A 24,814-nucleotide genomic window follows, 5' to 3' on the forward strand; every position below is an offset into this window, starting at 1 on the left:
AAAGTTGGCAACATAAATATTGAGGCGGGAACAATGTTACATATCTGGTGGGAGTGTGTGTAAATTCGGATGTCTTGAAAAGAAGCGCTCAGTCATATATACAACCCGATGGGGGTTCCAATTGTGGGAAGTCCACATTATGTCATCCTGCACATGGGCACTGTGAACAATTTGCGAGGTGGTAAGATTAGCAACACTTTGATCCTCCGTATGATGGGTGTGACGAAACAATTTATAGCAATTTTCTTGAAAATTTTCCACTTTTCCCATGTGACTTTACAGATACTAGACAAATGGTGAACAATGTCTGTAGAAAAGCTTATCCATGATGTATAGCAAAACACCATAACCTTTGGAAATATGGGCAGCCACTGATTCATTATTTCAACTCTTTGTTGAGGGAGGAGCCAACGTATTTGAGAGCTCTGGGCCGGTTTGAGACTGTGCCAGAATAATTGTGGTTTGATCTTAACTATATGTGGTGAGGGAGGTGAACCCAAGAAGTGTATCAGTGCGCGTTGATCAGCTTGGGGGAAGTTATGGTTGATTTTCAGTGCCCAACGTCTTAGAGAACATGTACATTGCACGTTTTAAAAATTGTTATGAATACCAATCAATGACGTGATTTGCGTGTGTCAGCCTAAGTACCCTTATATGGTTTGAAAATGATTATTAGCAATTAAAGAGATGATTCCATTGCTTCTTTTGGCATTGCTGTAAGTACAGCACTTTTCCATGATAATATTAAACATTATGCAACTAAAAACTTAAAGAAAACATTTTCGAATAGATTTCTTCATTTTAATTTTTATTAATATCATTTTATTATTGAACATCAATACATAGCCAACAATGTCCCTCTGTAACATCAGTTTTAAGGCACATTTTGATTAGAATATTCATCTGGGTGGCTGTGCGGACATGATGAAAGTTAGAATTTGATCAGTGATTGTACGATGGTCATTAGGTTGATAATAATCATCTACAGCCAGAAAATATCTCATTTAGTTGTCCTCCTTGTGCTTTGTAGACCCCCATTTATATACACCTGTTCATATTTGTGATCCATGCAATTCCTTCTCCCAACTAACTGTTGAGACTGGGTATGGAGTTTTTAAGGTTTTGGTAGTCCAGATAATCACCGTACATCAGTGGTTCACAAAGACAACCAAACCTGCTGTCCATGAATCTCTAAATGAGGCGGGGCAACTACTGTGAAAATGCTCCACCAACTAAGCAGACAGCTCTTGTTTTGATAGGGCCACAGGCTTCCAAACTATGACATACCTGCACTATATAGGAAATAAGCTCCTTGGACCAACTCCCGTTCCTATCACAGCGACACCTATCTCCATTGACGATCCTCTTACATCGTCCAGTTGACCGATTTGACAGAAATTTTTCCACAACTGATCTTCTCTATTTTTCTTGTCAAAGCACGACAGGACAGCAGCAGCCTGTCTCTAATGAGCGAAATCAACAAGCGGGGTGTTTCAGAAGATTGCATTTTATTAAATTACAGGGCCTTTATGCAATAAAGCTGATTACACCTTCACTGGCTTTATGCCTCTTGCAAACCTTGTGTTGATTATCCATTTGGAAGTAGGTTTCTAACCCTGGAAGACTGTAGTGACTGACTAAGGACTAAGAACGAAAGGCTTCGAAAATTCAAGGACCTCAGCATTGACCAGACCAATTCCCTTAGATCTTGATAACCAATCCATTTCAAAATATGATCATTAGCAATATCAAAATTTGTAAAAGGTTGGGTGTCTGTTAACAACACATTTCACTATTGATCAAAATAAGATATTTGAAATGTGGATCACATTTTAAAGAAAATATGTTTGAAAAAAGAATAATTTATGTATCCTCACTGACAAATTCAATACTGCCATTTAAGAAAAAATACTGTTAACATTTAAAATATAATAACCGTGATAGAATGAAGGTCGGTTGAGTAGGTTTAATAATTCACAAAACAGATGCTGGCACGGCCGAACCTGCCTTCAGCGACCAAGAACCTTCATTCTACGATAGCTCAAGAGAGCTATATGCATTCCAATACAAGGGACATACAAGAGTTCTAGCAAGGACAGAAGACAGACCACAACAAATACTTGTCTCACCTAAACTTTATAGAGCATGGTGCTGAAGTGCTTAGGCATTAGCAGTGTCGTCTTAACACATGGGAAAGCTGGACAGTTGCCCCGGGGCCCTACGAGCATAGGAGCCCAATGCAGACCAGAATTTAACAAACAATTTCTCTTAAACATTTTTATTCCTGTGAGTGATTGTGCAGGCAGGGCCCATTTCACTGCTTTGCCCGGATGCCTATAATTCTGTTAAGAAGGCCCTGGGCATGAGAGCACACTTTTGATAAATAATGACATGTGGTGAAAACCGCAGGTGCACAGTTTTTCGCTTTGGCTTAAATTCATCCCTTTTAGCCGCAGTTACCTGTAGGCACTCGTCATTAGATGATTCTCGCTGATATAACCTAGTGAACAAAACATGGAGAATGAGTCAGCCGGTAATATGCAGCTGGTGCAGAATGGATGTAATGGTCCCTTGGATTTATCATTTGTTCATATTTCAGGTGGTGCCTTAAACAGAAGAACTCATTCTGAGACTCTGCAACTGGAAAGAGCCACTTTCTTCATCCTCTGAAGAAGTTGGGTCTTCCCGGAATGCTCTATGAAGAGCACCCCTAAAAACACTCTTGCATCCATGATGCCGAAGGTTGCCCACAAGGAAGTATATAATGGGATTGATGCAACTGTTAATGCAAAAGCACTGAATGAAAATAACAATTAGTGATTGTTCCATGGAAACAATATTGATGGCTTCAAGAAACATCATCAGTGAGAATGGTGCAGAGAGGATAAGAAATGCAAGGACTGTGGCGAAGATGAGAATGTAGGGTCTCGGTGTGTGACGTCTCTGGGACCTCTTCCAGATTGTGATGATCAGGATCACATTGGACAGCAGCATTAGGGGTAGAAAGACCCAAAAATATATAAAAGACTGAAATAGGTTGATTTCTTTACATATCCCATGTTGAACACAAACCAAAATATCTATTCCAACCATTAAGCAAGAGAAGATCCATAGAATGATGCATACAATGCTAGTGTGGTGGTCAGAACGGTGACATCGGTACCATATGGGGTAAAGGACCGACAGAGATCTCTCAACGCTGATAGCAGTAAGGAAACACTGGCTGTTCTGATAACCAAACAAAGACAGTACAACCAGAATGTCATAGGAAAGAACGTCGTTGAGCAGTCCATGCAGATCCATCAGCACAAGTTGGCACACAATGCAAAGAATGAGAAGAAACATGAAATCAGAGATTGCCAGATTCATGATGTACGTAGTGAAGACATTCCTCGTCATCCTAAAGCACAAGAACCAGATGATGATCCCATTCCAAATCAGTCCGAAGAAAGAAATAGCCAATGGGATGGAAAGTGCGGCAAGAGTAATTGAATCTAAATGACTGCTGTCTATTTCGCTGATATTAAAATTATTGAAATAATCGTAATCCTCCATCTCTGCAGGAATCTTTGTGGCAGTAAAATTATCCTCCATTTTGGGCCTCTGGGATCTACAGCTGTTTTCTGACCTGTAAATACAGTTTCAGAAAAAGTAAGAGATGACCAAACGCACCACATATCCATCTGTATAAGTAATATTAAGAAGTATTGACCAAAGACTCCATAAAATTAGTACAACAAACTAGACAAGCGGAATTCATCCTTAGATACAACAGTAGTCAATATACAATTTATAATTCGACAGGGCCAACTGCCTATAAAGATTTCCTGAAAGAATCTGCTTTCACATAACATTCAAGTTATAATAATAAAGAGAACATCCGGTCAAGAGAATATGTTAAAATATTCAAATATGGAACATAAAGACATCTGCAGGATTCCAAGATCACATCTCTTGATTACCTAATCTAGGAACGAATGTCTATCCAATAAGCTGTAAGAGAAGAAACACATCTATTGTTAAAATTTCTAAAGACAATCTTTTCAGAGTGGGCTTCAGAGCTTAAGTTCACGATTGTCCTTGGTCTGGGTTGTTTAAATGGATTAGCCTGAACCATGGCAGTCAATTGGACCGCTAGGGTACATTTTGGGACCCTTCCCTCAAACAAATTGAAGGTTACGAGCTGGTTTAGTCTGACAATCTAACTCCATATGAGATGGGTAGACAACCATATCATTATAAGCCTTTACTAAAACTTTGTTAGACAGGCCATTGAACTGTGTGCGAAAGCAACCCAATCCACATACAAAACCTTTGGATTTGTTGTGTCATTTACCGAAAACATTTTTGAACAGAACAAGGGGCAGAAGGATAGTGACTCTTGAACTTACAGCCTACAAGCCACTGTACAAGCTCAGTTTTATGCAAAATGTATTTTTTTCAAATTTTCTGTCCAGATCATGCCGTCAACATTTTTTAACCTTGTTTCAATTCAAAGCATCGGGAATCAATCTGTTCTTCACAATCCATCTATATAAGGTGCGCAACTGTAATTCCTACCATTCATGGCTTCTCCTATAGGCACATGCAGGTGTACCACCAGGATCAGCTGCTTTAGAGAGGATCATAGACTTGATCCTTTTACGTATTCCTTTTATAGTTGAGGACTCTAGGATATCCACATCAACACTATACAATATATATATATATTTTTTAAAGTCCTCATATGTTTGATCAGTATGCCAATGGAGAATAAAAGAGATTACGACCCTTCCTTGCGAAACGAAGTCCGCTCTCTCCCAGCGGGAGGTGATGTTACCATCACGGGTTCTTTTCGTTGCATGGTCAGTGTTCTCTTATCTCCCTTATCACAGGCTCCTACTTAGATTCTCTTACACTATACACTTACACTAACACTTTACAATATTGAATGCCCATGAGGGTTTCAAAGTCCCATAAACACATAAAAAGCATTTGAAACCTCCAATATTTAGGAATATTGCCTTCCAAACAACAGTAGTGTTTATATACCCATATTTACTTCAGAAGTGCCTCAATCGGATTTAGCATCCATTTCCAACTTTTCAGGTAGGAACCAATCTGTTTTTCTTTAATCTGAGAAATATACCTCAGTTATGTCTCCATAAATGACCCTACATTAGCCTCATTTTGTTTATTCATATTAACCTAGAGGTTTGGTTTAATTATTTTTAATTCTATGTCTTCTTTATCAGATCAAGGGTTAGATCTTTTCCCATACACACATCCCAAGATTAACTGTATTAAATAATTATTAAAATAAACCTGAAAACATTATGCAATACATATACATTTTTCAAAATTGAGCAGTGAATTTACCACAACAAGTACTAAATGTATCACACCGTTCAATTTCATTAGCTCCAGGCTTATCCAAACGAAATCCGCTAGAGCTGTGTAGTGTCAGTATAACTGGCACATAGAGCTTAGAGCTACGCATAAGGCTGAGGACATTAGGCTCACACGTGGGTTACTTAATACCAGATCTATGCGGAAGCATAATCTGGACATATATGATCTGCTCACAGATATGAAACTCGACCTCCTGTTCCTCACTGAGACTTGGCTCGACTCCAACTCAGAGCCGGATGTAGTTGCTTCTCTCCCGGCCGGCTATACTATGGTAAGACTGGACAGAACTGTGGGTAGAGGTGGTGGGATAGCAATAATATCTAAGCTGCCACTATGTTGTCAACTTGAACCTCTCGCCATCGTTGACAGTGAGACGGGAGCCTTTTCCATTAAGGTTAACGCTGGTAACACGGTGAAGGGCTATGCCGATGACACACAGCTGGTCATCTCGCTGTCACGGGCACCTGATGTTGCGGCATCCAGCTTCAGTGCTTGCATGCAGGAGCTTGCACCCTGGATGTCTAACAACTGCCTGAAGCTGAATGGGACCAAAACTGAAGTGCTCGTGGTGGGGGGTGGTCCGGATGTGTGGTCCTCGGCATGGTGGCCAGCATGCCTGGGCTCCACTCCAGTGCCCTGTCGGCAGGCCAAAAACCTTGGGGTGATGTTTGACTCTGACCTATCGTTTGCTCCCCAGATTGATCGTGTGGTTGGGATGTGCTTCGGTATACTCAAGAGTCTGCGGAAGATCCTGGACCTACTCCCCGTTGGTGCCAGGCAGACTCTGGTGCATGCCTTGGTCACATCGCGACTCGATTACTCCAACCTCCTCTATCTGGGAACAACAGCTAGAAGCCTTAATCGTCTCCAGGTACTTCAAAATGCCACAGCTCGCCTGGTGCTGAGGCTTCCTAGGACAACGGCCTCTAAAGCTGCTCTGAAGTCCCTTCACTGGATTCCGGTCAGAGAAAGGATCACCTTTAAAGCACTATGCATGTGTCACCGCATTATCGGGGGCAGGACGCCCGATCCCCTGCATAGCCTTATCACTCCCTATAGACCTGAGTGGACGCTCAGATCCTCTGGCACCGGACTGGTAGCCGTCCCCAAAATTCACAAAGCTCGTATGGGGGGCAGATCTTTCAGGCTCCTCGCAGCCAAGAGCTGGAATATGCTTCCGATTGAGCTGCGTCTCGAACCTTCTGGGGCCAAGTTCCGCAAAGCTCTTAAAACTCACCTGTTCCGGTCAGTACTGATATAACCTACCTGTTCTGGCCATCTCATACTTTCTCACTCAGCGCGGGGACACGCTGGGGCGCGTAACCAGGCGCTTTACAAATTTCCATAATAATAATAATAATAGTAGAGAGCATTTGTACCATTGTCCACAAAATAGACTCTGCATTCCTGACACCATAACTATTTTTCTTCTGGATTAAGAATGTATTCTTGCAAGTAGGCGAGTGAGTAAGGGATTAAGAGAGTGAGTAAGCTAGTGAGTGAATGTGGGATAATTTCACAACAAGTTGCAAGCTATTACATCTACACTTACCTTCAAAATTTGTAGTATTTGATATTTTTTGATATGGTACGACAAAATTCCTAACTGAACACTGTGGGAGGACAAGAGATAGGTAGAAATGTTTTCAACGGTCAACAAAGATTAAAGGATGAAGGTCATTTACCCTGTATAGTTTTTTACTTTATACAAATATTTTTCTCAGTGACATTAATTGTCCACCTTTCAGTTGCATCATTGGTTTTTCAGTTCTATAAAAATCTCCACATCTCTCTGACTACTTTACCAATAAAGCGAGCAAACTAAGAAATCTGCATTTGCTGAACATTGTATATGATGATCTTAGTATTTTGAAGAAATAGTGAAAGTTGTACATATTCCTGACCATGCCCCGTATGGATATACAAATGCCCTATAGCAGTTTCTTCTCTTCCTTGTCCAGAAAACGGATCCCTCTTACATGAGTAGGGAAGATCACAGGAAAATTAATCTATGCAGAAGGGGAATGATAATTCACGAGTCATATCAATCTCTGAAATTGATTGTTAAACCTCTTTATGAGTGTTATTCATGATGAAATCCTAATTTAGCAGGGTCAAAATATAGGTGAAGCCAATATGATTTTAATCTTTTCACTAGACGGAGGTGAGAAATGTCCCTCCGTTTAAGTCACTTGTGCACACAAATACTGAATATTAGGTTTTTAGGTACACATTTATTGCCAGTGATTAATTTGTGTTAGTGGTTGTAATCAGTGCACCTGCAGTGATTTCCATATTTTCAAACAACTTTATTTTAAGTTTTAAAGAATTAAAGACACACACATTGGAATTTAATTGTACACTGCATGTCCAAATTCAACAGTGGGTATTGTAAGGGTATAGTTTTTTTTTACAACTAGACAGCTTGGCCCACGTACAACTGATCGTCGCCATCGAGGACAACACCCCTACCCTCCGATCCCCCCTAAAGCTCTTCAATCTGTGTGGCACGACCCCCAAGGGGTCCGTGGAGTCATTTGAAGGGGTGTACATTCCTCAGCCTCACTTTTACCTGTAATCAAACACGTGAAAAAGAGAACCATCCCGGACGGTTAATTCTGAAAATACTTCAGCTGGAATGCCATTCAGGAAGACTCCTGTGCTGGGAACCAGAAGGGGCAGACAGGTGTGTGCTGCTTGCCTGACCGATATGCAAATGTGCACAAAGGGTTAATTTGCAAATGTAAAGGGTTCTCTGCAAATGTAAAGGATGCTTGGGATTGATCCAATCCATTGAAGCTTTGTGATGACAAAGATTTATTATATTTGAGTGGTAGTGCAAAGAGTTAACAACTGAGCTGTGAAGTGCATGCTTTTAATGGTCATTGTATTTACATAGTGCTTACTGTCCATAAGGAGGAGTTGAAGGGGCAGTTGTATAAAAAATTGTATTATGTACCGGGTGTTTACTAAAATCTATATTTTGGAAGCGCCATTTTACTGTAAAACGTTTTACTCATTTTGTAGCAGTCCGTCTTTTACTGTGTGCAATGCAAGTATAAAATAATGACTATATATTCACAGTGCTTTCTGTCACAGGCTTTGACCTCGTAGCACTAAAAATACACAAGTCACTATTCTCCACTGCACCAACCAAGATTTAAATCTGTGGCTCTCTGTTTACACACAGAACTTTGCACTGCAATAACTAATAGAGGTTTCATAATGTACCATAGTGCATTTTTCACTGCGTAACAACTTTTTAAAATATATTTATTTTTCATTGAAACTGCCCTTCATTTTACATGTAGCTACCTGACGGTCAAAGAAATAAAAAAATTCTGAATATTTTGTTTTTAGCTATAACTTTGACCCCATCCCCATGTAAATACTCTCAAAGCCCTCCAGCCCCCCCCCCCCAAACTTGACTGAAGTGAACAACAGCAGCAAACACATACAACCAGAAGTCAGTTTTTGCTAAAATAGAAGCATCTGTTTTCATAATGTTAAAAATAAAACCATTTTAGAAAAACAGAATGAATGAAGATTAAGGAACAACTTACTCCCCTGAAATTAAAGAAAGTATCCTACTTGGACCTTAAGGTGCATCCTTAATGATTGTAAAAGGTATGTTTTAATTATGACTAATGATGTTCAGCAACCTCCAGTTTCAGGCAACTGTAAAAGCCAAGCTGCCTGCATACCATGAAATATTGCATTGTTCTCCTCAGATGCTGTGCACTAAAGTTGCAACCCATGCATAACATTTGCATAATTCCAGGGCCCCTGGGTATAATGGCTGTAATAGCCATTATACCCAGGGCCCTGGAATTATGCGGTTGTGCGGCCATGGTGATTTTAGCATAAGTATAGATTTGCCACATTTGCAACATAATACATCATATTCCACATAATATGCAGATTTTTATGAAGAATTTGTTTTATTACTCAAACGATTCAAAAGTTTCTAAAAAGCAGTGACATGCATTGCTGTGCAGTAGAAGGCCCTTTGCAAAGCTAGACTGGTCACCTATTTGTTGCTTATTGCTATATTTGTGTGTTAAACTGGAACTCATGAGATGCAACCCCAGATTGACCATTTCTCTGGAGAAAAACAAACACACCCATCACATTAGTTGAGAATGGTGCTATCATTCAAACAAGTTTTGTCAAATTATGTTTTGTTTGTGACAAATAAAGTACCATTGCGAATGTTTGAACTGAGTGGTAAGCCTTTGGCACCGATCCACAATCACCCACAAACCTTTGGTTTGCTAAACACTGTTTAATAGTCAAGTCAAGTCAAATATGCTTTTTTCGATATTTGGTTTACAAAATCATAAAAGCACATATTAAAAGCAATTTTTAAAAAGTCTATATGATTTAAAGAGACATAAAAATGTTTTAAAAACTGATGTACAATTTATGCAAGCCCGTCAATCACCATAATCATTGCACCAAATGGATTATTTCTTTTTTTTACCAATCTCCAAACGGATTATTTCTTTTTTTACCAATCTCCAAACGGATTATTTCTTTTTTTTTTACCAGTCTCAAGGTTAGGGGAGAGCACTCATATACATACATTGTCAATTCAGAATATTATAATCTAGATATACGTTATACACTGTTTAATAATATTTCCTTACCGTAAAAACGATTTGCGGTAAGAATTTGGGGCAATTATGGTTGTTGATGTTTGTCAATGATGAGGAGTACCGGGTTCTAGAAACTTTTGTCAGGGGGGTCTTGGCATCAAAATGTTTGAAGGCATCTGCCCCTAAGCACAAAACAGGAAACTCCCTGCATACTGACATGTTAACCTAATATCCGATTATCCTGGTTGTGACTGTCTCCCCGCCGCCAAGGTTGGCACCATTCACACCCTTGAAGCTCATAGAGTCTTTAACGTTATCATAGGCAACCCTAGGGAGTGTTGTCGTTTCGTCATATAAGTAGTGAAAAAGTGCAAGATAGTGTCAAACTGAGCAACTCTATTGTAGACAATTGCTGTAAGTGTTTCCATTGCATGAATCGACCACAACTTCTCTACCTCATATTAAGTGGAGGTAGCTGCAGCTGGTTCCACAGCTGGGCCATGCCTGCACTCATTTTTAGGAAACAGGAGTTATTTGTCATCATCAAACTTTGATTAGAGAGTAGATTGATCATAGCAAGAGGGCAGGAGAATGAGGAATGCCAAAGACTGAGACACTGAGAGTAAGGGACAGAGAGCCGTAGACACACAGAAAGAGCGAGAGAGAACAAACACGAAGAGGAGGTAAAGTTCCAGGAGTGGAACAGTAACTTGGTGATAGTAAGAGATAATGGGGCGGAGAAGAGAGAGTGTAGGAGTCTCTGATTCAGGATGAGAGCAAGAGAGGTGGGATTTCAGAATCTGAATGAAACTTAGGGAGATAATAACAAATTACAAAGATTTACTTACTTGTTATTGTAGAATCATTATCTTGTTGAGAGTAGAAGCATATATTGTAATGTAACCCAGAGAAGCTCTGGTCAAGTACTGTGAGCACTAACCCCGGAGAGGAGGAGATGTGAGTTTATCAGTTGTTTGGCAGGATGCCCACCCAACGATAGCAGCGTAACAGCTTCTATCAGCTGCTGCACACTTCTTCCTGTCTTCCTTACGTTATACATTAGGGCGGCAGTGCTTAATTTGTAAAAAAAATAAGTGCCAGGGGCTTCGTCAGGAGGCCATTGCAGCTTGCACCATCCATTGCCTCTGCCAGTGCTGCCAATGAAAATACCAACTCAACTACAAACAATCACACTCTAACAAGTGTGACAATTCAGACTGTTCCAGGCCCCCAAAGCTATAGGAATGGCTTGGGTGGCAGTTATTAGTCATTGCTAATTGTAGGAAAGATAAAAAGTCGCAGGATGTTTGTTGATAAAGGTGTTTATTGAAACACGTCTCGCATTAAGTCCAGTCGAACAAGTTATTACTGCATCATTCTAAACTACTTTCAACTCCCACCTTCAAAAGATGCAGCAGCATGTGCACCGAACAGTAAACAACTGACACGAGATAGACACGAGTCATACCTCGTGCTATCTCGTGTTATACACGTGATATACAACACACCTCCCTTCCTGTAACAAAAAAAAATAAAAAATAAATAAATAAGATAAAATGACAAAATAAAAAAAAACACAAATAATATAATAATATAACACATTTTGAATGTTCATATCTCGAACATTCTAACATAGGACCATAAAGCACGTATAGTTCACAATAATGCTAATTCATGACAAAATCCTTGTACCTTCCAGGAAGGCGATGAATCCTAGAACAATTTTTTGAAGGTACAATGAGAGCAGTAGGCGTAACATTCCCATGTGTGACATTCTCATGCAGAGGACTGCCAGTAGGAGATCCTTCATTCCCAGAACCCTTATTGCCAGATTCAAAAACAAAAAAAAATTGCTGTCATCATCTAACTTAACAGCATCCTTGCCTTTAAATATAGAAACCCTGTTCAAATTCCAAACACTCCCATCATCAATTCTAACAGCATGCTTGAAAACTTCAATGACTTCCTTAGGATGTGACCAGATCTGGCCCCCTTTCAACACACCTTCCTTTCTCTTAATACGCACTAGATAACCAACAGAAATCACATGTTTGCTCACTGAACCTTGCTTTTCCTCCATCCTTTTCTTCATCTCATCCTTATATGCACTTACTCTATTGCGGACCAAATCATAGTCAACCTTTGAAAAACCACAATGGTCACTCAGATTTCTTTTTAACCACCACAGAGTCAATCGAGTACTGGGTTTCCGACCCCTTAGAAGTTCAAATGGACTGACCAATGTAACAGAATTTGGTGACGTTCTATAAGACAACAACATGGACTGAAGAGCATTACGCCAGTTCAGGTTACCTTTAACAGAAAGTTAGATAGCCTCCTTGACAACTCTGTTGAATCTTTCAACCTGGCCATTGGCCTCAGGATGGAACACAGCAATTTTATTATGTATTATCCCACATTTAGTAACAAAACATTCAAAATCCTTACTGGTAAATTGTGGTCCATTGTCAGTCACAAACTCTTCTGCAATTCCTTCCCTGCAAAAAGTCTCATCCAAAAACTCTATCACATTTTTAGTTGTTATGTCTCTTACCATTTTGACTTCTGGCCATTTTGAGAAGTAGTCTATCAAAACAATGCCAAATCTTCCTTGCTCAGGTAAGACAGAAAACGGACCAATAAAATCAAGACCTAACTTCCGCCAAGGACCAAAAGGATACTCCACAGGACAAGGTTCAGAATGCAAAGGAACAGCAGACTTGTCACTATTGGCACACTCTGAGCATTTTTGGACATAGTGTTCCACACAACCATCTACACCTGGCCACCAAAAGAAATCTTTTATCCGTCTCCTAGTAAACGAAATTCCTAAATGTCCTTCATGAGCAATGCCAATAATAGTGTTCCTCAAGGAAAAAGGCGGAATAAATTTATCACCTCTCATGAGCAAACCATTTTCAATTGCTAATTCATCTTGAACCTTAGCATAACTCATCATTTCGCCTGAAAACTTCCTTTGTTCTGGCCACCCTTGCAAAATGTAGTTCTTAACTTCAGTCAATTCAATACTTTTTTCCATTTCTCTTGCCCAAGATTCCTTACTTAAATCAAATTTCTCCCCATACACCAACATAACGTCTTGAGAAGTAAAAGCCACCTCACACTCATCATCATCACAAGGAACATCATAAGAAGTGTGCAATCTGGACATGCAATCTGCATGAACGTTAGTTTTCCCTTTTACATAAACCATTTCAAAATGGAATGATTGTAATCTAGAAGCTAATCTGGCAAGACGAGCTGACAAGGTGCGACCTCCACCCGGTGCCATCATGTAAATAAGAGGCTTATGGTCAGTTTTAATTGTGAATTTTGTTCCCCATAAGAAAGTTTTAAAATGTTCAGCTGCCCAAACCGAAGCTAATAACTCTCTTTCAATAACTGAATAATGTTTCTCAGCATCCCTCAATGCCCTTGAAGCATATGCAATTATCCATTCCTTTCCACAATCATTTTGCATGAGAACAGCACCTAACCCCGTGCTTCTTGCGTCAACCATGATGGTACACTTTTTCCCCACAACAAAAGGTTTCAAACAAGGTGCATTCACAACAAAAGCTTTGAGATTTTGAAATGCTTCCGTCATTACATCAGACCATAAAAACCTTGCATTTTTATTTAAAAGTGGTCTAAAGGGATCTACTTTCGATGAAAAATTTGGAATAAATTTAGCATAAAACTCCATCAGTCCTAAAAAAGCTACTAATTGTTCTTTTGAAACGGGCACAGGAGCCTTAACAATGCTTTCAATGTGTTTCTGCTTTGGTCTAATCCCGGCACCACTAATGGAGTGCCCCAGGTATTCCACTTCTTTTTCTCTAATTTTACACTTATCAAGGCGAAGGGTAAGACCCTTAATAGACAATGCAGATATCACTTTTCTTAAATTATCATCATGCTCCTCAACATTTTTCCCAAATACAAGTATATCATCTTGAAAAGCGATTGCCCCTGTCAACCCTTCAAGTGTCTCTTTCATTAGTCTTTGAAAGTCAGAGGCGGCACTAGCCAATACAAAAGACATACGTTTATACCTGAAAAGACCTTCAGGCGTAATAAAGGCTGTCAAATTTTTGGATTCATCATCTAAAACAACTTGATGATAAGCACTTGCCAAATCAATGCAAGAGAAAACCTCAGCACCCCCTAATGTCGAGACCATCTCATGAAGATTTGGCAAGGGATGAGCATCAACCCAGATGGAATTATTTAGGCTGCGAAGATCTACACATAGACTCAATTCGCCGTTGGATTTAACCGAAATCACAATCGGAGAAACCCAAGGCGACGACTCAATGGGCTCAATAATATCTTTGTCACACAAATCCTTGAGCAAAATTTTAAGTTCATCTCTGTATGTAAGGGGAACATTTCTGACTCTGGGCCGAACAGGAACAACACCATCATTAAGTTTAATAGTATGTTTAAAACCCTGATACTGACCAAGGTTCCCATTAAAAACATTTGAGAATTCAGATTTCAATTTACTAAGCATGACATTCCCATCCGAATCATTGGTATTTGCAATGGAATACACTGGAGGATTGGCTCTAGGATCTATCTTAATACCCAATTGATATTGGTGTGGCCATCCTAACAACGATTGCCCAGATTTTGCCACATAGATCTTTCCATATGTAGATTCACTAGCAAATGTGATTTTCCCCCCAAAAAAACCTACCAATTCAATTTTATGTCCTGTGTAACCCCCTGGAGAAATGTCAGATTCAAGTAAATTTTTGTTTGGCCAATTCTTTTCTACGACATCTAAACCTAGTAAGGTATACCATGCACAAGTGTCAACAAATACATTTATCGTCTTTCCATCTATAATCACATCACAAGATGGAAATTTACTTACACCCTCACTTCCACAAATATTGATGACAGTATTGATATCATTTTCATTTAGCGAATCATAATCATCAACATCTTGAACAATATTCACTTTCCTGGTGGTAGATTTGCAAAACTTAGTTAAATGCCTTTTCTTATTACATTTTAAACATATTTTATCAAGAGCAGAGCAAGATTTAGAATTTGCTAAGTGGTTTGAACTTCCACATCTGAAGCAAATCCATTGAGCGTTCTTCTTCTCATTTTTAGTATATTTAAATTTCGAATCACACTTATTGTTAGAATATCGTTTTTTAAAATAAAAGGTTTCTTAAATTTTTCTGCTTCTTTAGAAACACTAAAAACATCTCCTTTTTCACTTCCTCTTATTTCCTTCACAAACTTCTCAGAATGTTCAATTGACCTTTCAATATCGATAGCTGCATTTAAAGACATATCTGATGTTGTCCAAAGTCTTTCCTGGACTTTTTTATTATTTGTTCTCATCAATATTTGATCTCTCAATACTTGTTCATAAGTTATGTGTTCAAAGTCACAAGTGACGGCAAGTGATCTGAGAGAAGATACAAAGTCATCAATTGGTTTGTCTGCAGATTGTTTACGGGAATAGAAAATAAATCTCTCCATAACAATGTTCTTTTTTTTTCCAAATCTTATTTTTAACTGCTCCGCTGCACGTTCATAAACATCCTTCTTGTGAGAAGTTGGCCTGATATGCAGTGCTCACTATTCTAGTGATCACTATGTATCAGTCCAAACAACCCTTATGGTGATTGGTTGTAAGTCAACCTTATAGACCAGCTATCCTAGTAGCGTGGATACGAGCAGTCTTCGGGCTAAACTCTAGAGGGCGTGTTAAGCCAGCTGTTATACCAACACATATACCCCTTGAACACCAAGTGAAAGGACACCACACAAGTGTTATGAAAATAAACTGTGTATTTATTAGAATCACAACAGCCCTGTACTCTTTATGAGGACAGAGTACTAAGCACACAACAAAACTCTTATAAAAATACTTCAAGTTGCACAATTTACACAAATGCCCGAGGGGCACGAAAAACCATATACTATGGAAGTGGAATGCGAAATTACTAGCAGGTGAGTACTGTACTAATAGGCTTTGGAATCGCTAGGACTACGTTACTGAACCTTCTGATTACTAGTAGGAGGCCTAGGGGACTCGGGTGCAGAGTGTGCACTCTCACGCGGGATGCGGGACAAAGTCTATGGTAGCTAGATTTCACAAAGTTAGTGTTCTCGGGCGAACCCGACTAGGTAGATCGAAAACGACAGTGGATCCTGACCCTTGGATAGTGATGCTATGCTGAGACACCAAAATGCCAAACTTACCTAGCCCAGGGGCTGCAGCTGCATATGTCTCAAAAGACGTCGGGAATCCTCGTAGACGAACCAGGAGCCTGAAGAAAGAAGTTTCTGGCAGGCGACCAGTGAAGATTGTTCGAGTGATCCAAGCCTGGATCGAAGATGGTTGACACCTGAAAGCAGAGGGGACCAAGTTCGTGACTACTAGCCAGTAGTCAGAGGGTACCAGGAGGGCACCGGATGGTAGTCACCTCGACTAGGTGAGTGGGCGATGCTGGGCTCTGCAGTCTCACGGACCAGGAGGCGTTGTCGGTGACCAGGATGGAGGTGCGAGCTGTCCCACGATGGATGAAGCTGTCGACGTCGCTGGACCCAGGATTGGGGCAACAAGTCTTGGCAAATTCAAGCCCACGTGGTGGACTCAAAATGGCGTCTGGAGTGGACCAGGAGGGTCCGGGGTGCTCCTCTTTTGGAAGGGAGCAAGGGCCAGTCTGGAGCAACCAGACCAGCAGCAGTGATGTCGTCGGGCATCGTTAGGAAGGCCACAAGCCAGCAGGCTAGTAGCCAAACAACGCGGTGAGCAGCAAAAAGCAGAAGGGCCCCACGCAGATCCTGGAGATGCTGGGAGGCTGGACTTTGGTGGTGGAGCTGCTCAGGGTCGGGGCTTCTCGGACCCCAAAGCACTCACCAGAGAATCCCTCGGCGGTCGTGCTGGACAGAAGTCGTGCAGTTCTGATGATGGCTGGTCCCTCGAGGTCTCGTCGCACCTACGGTTCTCAGCTTAGCTGTAGAGGTAGGTAGAGGTCAGAGGTGCCAGGGAAGCCAGGTCTCGTCATGCTGGTCGGTCGGATTCCTGAGGAAGGACGTGCAGCAAACCGCAGAGTTCTTAGATGGTGCCTGCGGGTGCAGGGTGACTACTCCTTAGCCACAAGGGAGAAATCTTGAGAAGAAGTCGAGAGTTCCTTTCGTAGAAAGTAGTTTCTTGATTCAAAGATGATCTAATTTGGAAGGGTGTCCCCGCTCCTGCCTTTATCCTAAAGAAAGGGGTGGGTAAGCGACTAGGTCCTGCCCTAGGGGTGGGACCAGGAAGGGGGGTGGTTACACCCCTCTCCCATGCCGGACTTTCCCCAGGCCAGGGGCTGGTGTGCCCCTGGAACTGGTTCTAGCCGGCAGATGCGTAGTGAGCACCGGGGTGCCACTCTGCAGTCACCTTCCTGTAGAGCAAGGGCCAGTCTGGAGCAACCAGACCAGCAGCAGTGATGTCGTCGGGCGTCGTTAGGAAGGCCACAAGCCAGCGGGCTAGTAGCCAAACAACGCGGTGAGCAGCAAAAAGCAGAAGGGCCCCACGCAGATCGTGGAGATGCTGGGAGGCTGGACTTCGGTGCTGGAGCTGCTCAGGGTCGGGGATTCTCGGACCCCAAAGCACTCACCAGAGGATCCCTCGGCGGTCGTGCTGGACAGAAGTCGTGCAGTTCTGATGATGGCCGGTCCCTCGAGGTCTCGTCGCACCTACGGTTCTCAGCTTAGCTGTAGAGGTAGGTAGAGGTCAGAGGTGCCAGGGAAGCCGGGTCTCGTCGTGCTGGTCGGTCGGATTCCTGAGGAAGGACGTGCAGCAAACCGCAGAGTTCTTAGATGGTGCCTGCGGGTGCAGGGTGACTACTCCTTAGCCACAAGGGAGAAATCTTGAGAAGAAGTCGAGAGTTCCTTTCGTAGAAAGTAGTTTCTTGATTCAAAAATGATCTAATTTGGAAGGGTTCCCGCTCCTGCCTTTATCCTAAAGAAAGGGGTGGGTACGCGACTAGGTCCTGCCCTAGGGGTGGGACCAGGAAGGGGGGTGGCTACACCCCTCTCCCATGCTGGACTTTCCCCAGGCCAGGGGCTGGTGTGCCCCTGGAACTGGTTCTAGCCGGCAGATGCGTAGTGAGCACCGGGGTGCCACTCTGCAGTCACCTTCCTGTAAAGCCCTGCCTACCCAGGATACACAAAACCCTGTCTGGGATGGTGCTAGCACCGCCCCTGACAGGAAACCCTTTGTCCAAGCTCTCCTCGCTGGAAGGACTCCCAGCAGCAGGAGGTCAGACTCGTGTCTGTGGTGGCAGCATCCATTTTGTGGAGCTGAGGCTTCAGTTAACTTTAACCGGGGTTCACAGTTACATACATGTCGTGTCCCTCTAGAAGGGTGGAATGCTAACCCTGTCGCCAGAATTGGCGAGGGGTTAGTATTCTAATTCGTATGACACCTTACTCGACATGTTTTGATAAAGCGATACCAGAGTTGGCATATAACCGTGAGGATTATAATGCACTTAAGAGTATATGGTATGCGTTATCATGGAACAGCTATTAGGACTTGGTTCCGCAAGCTGCAAACGGGCTCAGCTCATGCCAGAGCACCATCTCACACGATTCCAAGCACTCTGCCTTCAGGATTGTCAAGGCCTGCCATAGGAGTGACTGATAGGAATCTGTGTGTCCATTTTTAGGGTTAGATATAGGTATACTATATCTAAAGCAAAGGGTGATTACACCACCTTGCCCCAGCTGTCGTGCAGCCAGTTGTGTCAGATTTAGATGGCCATCCAGGGGTGGCATAATACATGCTTCAGCCCCTGGTAGGCCCTGGGTACACCTATGCCCTGAGTTACAGGGTCTGATAAGGTGGCCCAGTTCCAATTGGATAATGCACCTAAGGTACACATGTCAATTTAGTGAGAGAACAGCTAGGCTGTGGGTCTGATTGGCAGGCCCACAGCCAGAGAAAGTCGTAAACCAGTGAAACAAAAGCAAAAAATCTGGGTGATCATAGGTTTGCAGACCCTACTCTCCTACACTTCTCACCAGGATTGGTTAAGGCAGGAAGAGTGAGGAATTCTTTTAATCCAATTCCCCCAAGACAATGTTTTAGAAGTGAAAATTTCCTCTCAGGTTCACATTCTGTACCTTCCATAACTTCTACATAGGCCAAGAAAACTAGTTCCCATATTTCCCAGTCCATAGGTGGATCACCTTTGTTTGCCAAGAATGAAGGAGGAGGAAAAATGCCACTCATTGTAAAATATTATAGTGTTAACTTAATAACTTGTTCAACCAATTAATGAATTTTTTTTTTTAATGATATATTTTTTTAAACTAAAACAAAACAAGCGATTCTTCTTTAAAGCCGAATCCGCAGGTTTCCACAAGCTTTAAGAGTGTACTTCGAACTCCGGAATTTTTTTTTTAATTCTGATAAATTTAAAATTGATGAAAATCCTTCTTCATGAGTAGAATTAGAAATACAGAAGTTCTTTTCCCCTCGTCGCCAGTGTAGGAAAGATACAAAGTCGCAGGATGTTTGTTGATAAAGGTGTTTATTGAAACACGACTCGCATTAAGTCCAGTCGAACAAGTTATGCCCGCATCATTCTAAACTACTTCCAACTCCCACCTTCAAAAGATGCAGCAGCATGTGCACCGAACAGTAAACAACTGACACAAGATAGACACGAGTCATACCTCGTGCTATCTCGTGTTATACACGTGATATACAACACTAATGTGTATTAAATCTATAAACAATTGTTGTTGTGCTCATCCTTAGTTAGGCAGACTATGATGAGAGCCGGTGTGACATTTAAGTGCCAGTACCGAGCGTGAAACCACCAGCTCAAATTAAGCACTGAAATCTGGACTCCAACTTATGGTGTATATTCTCCCTGTCCCGGTGATATTGTTTACAACGAATGCGCTACAACGCATTCCTTTACATCACAAGTAGTTACAACGATTTGCTGTAGGGGGCAGAAGTTGTTGGATTTACAATCCAACACCTTTCCTGCTGTTGCACAAACTGGAGTAGGAATGGTAAATGATACTATTTCTAAGTCCTGTGCACCCCCTACAGTAAGTTGTTGTAACAACTTGCGATGTAATGTATTGCGTTGTAACAACGAGGTCGCTGTAACAACCGCATTGTAATGGAATGCGTTGTAGTGCATTCGTTGTAAAGAGACATATTCCTCTGTCCCGCTAGAGACTCTCTGACACTAGATGCCTGTCCAATTTCTCTTTCTAAAGAGTGTGGTGTATCCTGACAATTGAAATCCAATTCTCAAATAAATACATAACGATTTCACATCGGTAAAATTCTAAAAAATTCAGGAATTTGCAAATGTTTCCAGAAGTACACCGGGAAATTTGAATTAGATGCAGTTTTCAAGCTGTACTTATGGATATTTTTATGGGGATTTCTATTTCCTACCATATGGCGGTAGATTTGCATGCCTGTTACATGTAACATCCCTGTGTGGAGCTGTAGCTGTACAACAGAGGTCATTAACTTTGTGCTATAGCACATTCATTCTTGTTATTAAAAAAAATGGAGAATATGCACAGAAATCCCTTGCTATATTTGTCCACCAATTTTCAGGTTGTTCTATTGCTCCTTAAAAGTGGTTTACCCCTTCCCATTACTGGACTCATTTTCCAATTGAGTCCAATATCCATAAAGTATGTCCACTGTGAATACGTGTAACAGCATTCTCCCAATCTAAGTAATGCTCCACGACTCTGGTAGTAGATTCTCTCACATGAAAAACCATGTATGGTTTCAAATCCACTATGTGTGAATTGCTGGATTAGTTTTACACTAGTAATGAAGAATAATTGCACATGTAATTCAGTCATATACTATCAAACAGCATGGCAAACACCTTTAAATACTCAGATTAAGACTAGGAAATTCTGGCATTTAATAACACTGCTATTTTTCCAAAGAAACCCATAAATCTTCATTGTGCACACCATCCAACAGTAAGGTGTCTTCACAAATATTTCTTATTGATAACTAAAAAATCTCCTCCATAATAATTGCAGGATATTTTCACTCCTTGCCAATCAGATTGTAGTGTATTTGGAAGTTCTCGTTAGAACACGAGATTGTAAACAGCAGATTTTTACAAAACCGCAAGATGAGTTTTTCAGATGAAAGTCTCCAGTCCTGAAGAGCAAGGCCATTGGTGGTTTGAAATATTCTGGCTCAGAAATGTTGAAGGAAGTTTATAAAAAGAGAAGAGAGACATGTTTAAACCATTGAAAACACCAAGGGCCCGATGTAGGAGCCCTAATACCGGTCGGAAACGGCCGAATTCGGCCGTTTCCGACCGGTATTACGGTTTTCTTATGTAGGGGGCTACATAAGTACAGATTCGGTAATTTTACCGATTCTGTACATTTACCGATTCGGTAAAATACCGAATCGGTAAATGTACAGAATCGGTAAATAGAGATGTAGGTGGCACTCTGAAGAGTGCCACAGGCCTTCAGGAGTCGGTATTTTACCACCCAATCCAATTGGGTGGTAAAATACCGAATTCAGGTGTGCATGCACATCTGTGCATGCACACCTGTGCCATGTGACTCACAGACATGCCCTTAGGCCATGTCTGTGTGCCACATGGCACACATGCCTGTATTTGGGGTGCTAGAGGGTGTCAAAGTGACACCCCCTGCACCCTTGCAAGAATAGGTAATTACCGAATCAGTAAATACCGATTCGGTATTCCACATTCATTCCTATGGGCTTCAAGGCCCATAGGAATCAATGGGGGATACCGATTCGGTATTTACAGAATCGGTAAATACCGAATCTTACAGATTCGGTATTTACCGAATCAGAATTACCTACATTTCCCCCCCTCTAATTTACCACTTCTTAAATACCGAATCGGTATGATTCGGTATTTTAGAAGTGGTAAATTAGATTTACCTACATCGGGCCAGTGTCTTATGAGGTGGTGCAGGAAGTGTTGTCTGAGCTAAGAATGGGGATCAGTTCTATAGTAAGCGTAAAAGAGAATGAGTAGAGTACACAGCGTGTTGAGAGTTAGGCATTGGCAAGTATAAGAGCCAACCTGGCTACCTGAGAAGGGTGGAGTATATTAAAAAAAAATTGGGCTTTCAGTTTTTGATAATTTGGTAAGTCATCTACATGGGATTTATTCATGTAAGAAGATCGATCGCCTTAGTTTGAACTCTTCTGACCATGGTGGTAGTGTTCAGCAATCATATTACTTCTGAATCAATGGAAAGAAAGCATAGAATCCATAAGTTATGGAAGCCCAACATAATGATGTACTTGTCCCATTGGCAATATTTGACAAATAATGAAGATGATGAGAAAATGACCCGATGCAAGATGTTAGTGATGAAGGTGTTCCAAGAGATTCGAAACCTCAAGAACCAGATTACCATTACATTCCCAACCAGAACATAGATGGAAATAGTCTTGTGGTTGGAAGGTTCAGCAGTATCTCCAGCAATAGTACTCCTAGTGACTGTTGTCTCTGTCTGTGATATCGAAGTCATTATAATCATCGTGAGCCTCCATCTATTCAAGGATGAGGGGGACAGTGGATGATCCTCCGCGCTTGGACTTGAGGGCCTACTGGTGATTTCTCTGACATGTAAGGACATTAGATAATACCATCAATGAACAAATACAGCATTATCCCTATGTATGGTACACTCTATAGTACACTAGATGCACTCTTCTTAGCGTTGCGTTGAAAGTGAGGAAATAGCACTTCTGAAGCAAGAAGGTTATTGTTTCTGGACCGAGAATGCATTTGTTCTATTGGGTGAATGAATTAATTAATTAATGAGTTGAGGAAAGAGTGAAATGAGTGAGTGTTATGCCTGTGAGAGAATTACATCTTGTTGCTGGTGCAGATAAAATTTTGTATTTATATATACACGTTATTTTTACAGAAAAATATTCACATAATTTTTCTGGATGTATTTGGAGTCTGCAAAGATATGTTTTCACCTATTTCTATCTCTTCATGATCTTTGCCTATAATTGAAGTAAGTTAACAAATCTTAATCTTCATCTGATAAAATTGTTTGGTGATCTAAACTCTTTAGAGGCTGTTATAAAGCCCTGCGTATGCCCTTCAGTGCCTACAGTGAATAAACATATGCCACCAAAGAGACATGTCCAAGCTGTATCAATCCACCTTAACAGAGCCAAGCAAATAGAATCTAAAATTCCCACAAAGGATGTGAATCTGTTGGGGTGGAGCAATCATTTGTCAAAATTTGTAAATTCTTAATGGACATGACAATTCACAAGCCATCTCCAGATCTGAAATTGAATGGCATACTCCATTATGGATCAATATTGATAAATGTGTGAGAGAATTCACTCTGATGAATGTTATTCTAGTCAAGCCTGATTTAGTAGGCATCAAAACAATGCGTATGCTTTCTGTTTAATATCATTACTACTGTTGTACCTCCTTGGCCCAGTCCATATGTCATGAGGTGTGCTAACACTCCGGAGGGAGGCACCGCGCTGCCTACTTTAAAAGAAATGTAAAGTCCTCCTACTCCCTGAGTGTTTATAAAGGATAACCTCTAGTCAGAAGCCTCCTGAGTCAACTAACAAAGCAGCTCAGGAGTGTGCGATCAAAGCTGGGCACGAGGAAGTAGATTTAGAAAGATGGGATTACTGTTAGCAATTCAGGTATCTTCTCTTCATCACTTCCTCATCCCAGTCCATACTCCAGTCAGATATTCTAAAGCAGGGAGGGTGAGACTAGATCAACCACCAAGGTAGGCAACCAGAGCCGCAAAGGAACGCACACAGGAACAATAACCAAACTCAGGAGCTAACAAAGCCCCAAGGACTAGTTACAGAAGCATACAAACGAGCACTAGAAGCTCAAAAAGCAGAAGTCACAACCTGTGAGCCCAGAGAAACAGAGGCCCAGAATTATTAAACAGCCACATAAGTGACCCACAAAAGGAAATAAGAGAGACAAGGAAAACAACCATAGCAGCACTAACCTACAGCCAGTGGAGAAAGAGCCAGAAGGGACCAAAAGACACCCGCATGAAGACACACCAGCAGAGCAAATGCTCTGAAGTTCAAGCAAGAACTGGAGCCAATGGAAAATAACTTCACACATCTCACCATCAAATACGGACACTGAAATGGAAAGTCAAAAGTAAATGTCCAGATCCAAGACTGGAGGCTGAGACCCCCCAAAACAAAACCATCCTTAAAAGCTCTTGAATTCTGAGGTGGAAGGCCACAAATAGATTTGATGCCTCACTGAAAATTAGACACGGGACCACTTTTTTGTGGTTCCTATTCCACACTTTTCTTTTGTGGAAGCTAAATAAAATAGTTAAAGGCAGCTTTATACATATGGGAACTGATGGCATGGAAAAACCAAATGTGTTTTATTACATGTCACAAGAATAGAGAGTTTCTTGGCAGCTATGGACTAATACATCACTTGACCATGCTACAGACAGTTGAAGTTACACAATTATTAGATACAGGGCCAATCAGAAGAAGAATGTTGGTGCTACCTGCATGTTACAAGGTGGTGGTGTTCACATCCTTCCCACGTGTCCAGATTGGGACAGTAGGGTTTTCCCCCAAGCTTAAGCAATGCCGAAACCAATCAGAAGTAGATGCTTTGTCCCTTCCATATATGGTGTGCTAACAGTGCCTAAAGGTCTGGTTTTTGGGTAATATGCAATTGCAAGTCATGAGTGATGTCTTTGAACAAGTCTTGCTTTAGAAGCTGTTTACTTCCAGCTGAGTACATAAGTTCACAAAAGTTCTAAAT

General features: G+C 41.3%; 1 protein-coding gene across 1 annotated transcript; it reads right to left on the reverse strand.

Annotated features, from left to right (window-relative positions):
* Window positions 1-1,486: 1,486 nt before the first annotated feature.
* Window positions 1,487-3,621, reverse strand: LOC147673602 (proto-oncogene Mas-like). The gene has a single exon (XM_086946378.1). The coding sequence runs from the start codon at window positions 3,592-3,594 to the stop codon at window positions 2,608-2,610; it is 987 nt and encodes a 328-aa protein (XP_086802504.1). The 5' UTR covers window positions 3,595-3,621; the 3' UTR covers window positions 1,487-2,607.
* Between the last annotated feature and the right edge of the window lie 21,193 nt (window positions 3,622-24,814).

Source organism: Lissotriton vulgaris, chromosome 12 (assembly GCF_964263255.1).
Source record: "Lissotriton vulgaris chromosome 12, aLisVul1.2, whole genome shotgun sequence".
Classification (NCBI taxonomy): domain Eukaryota; kingdom Metazoa; phylum Chordata; class Amphibia; order Caudata; family Salamandridae; genus Lissotriton; species Lissotriton vulgaris.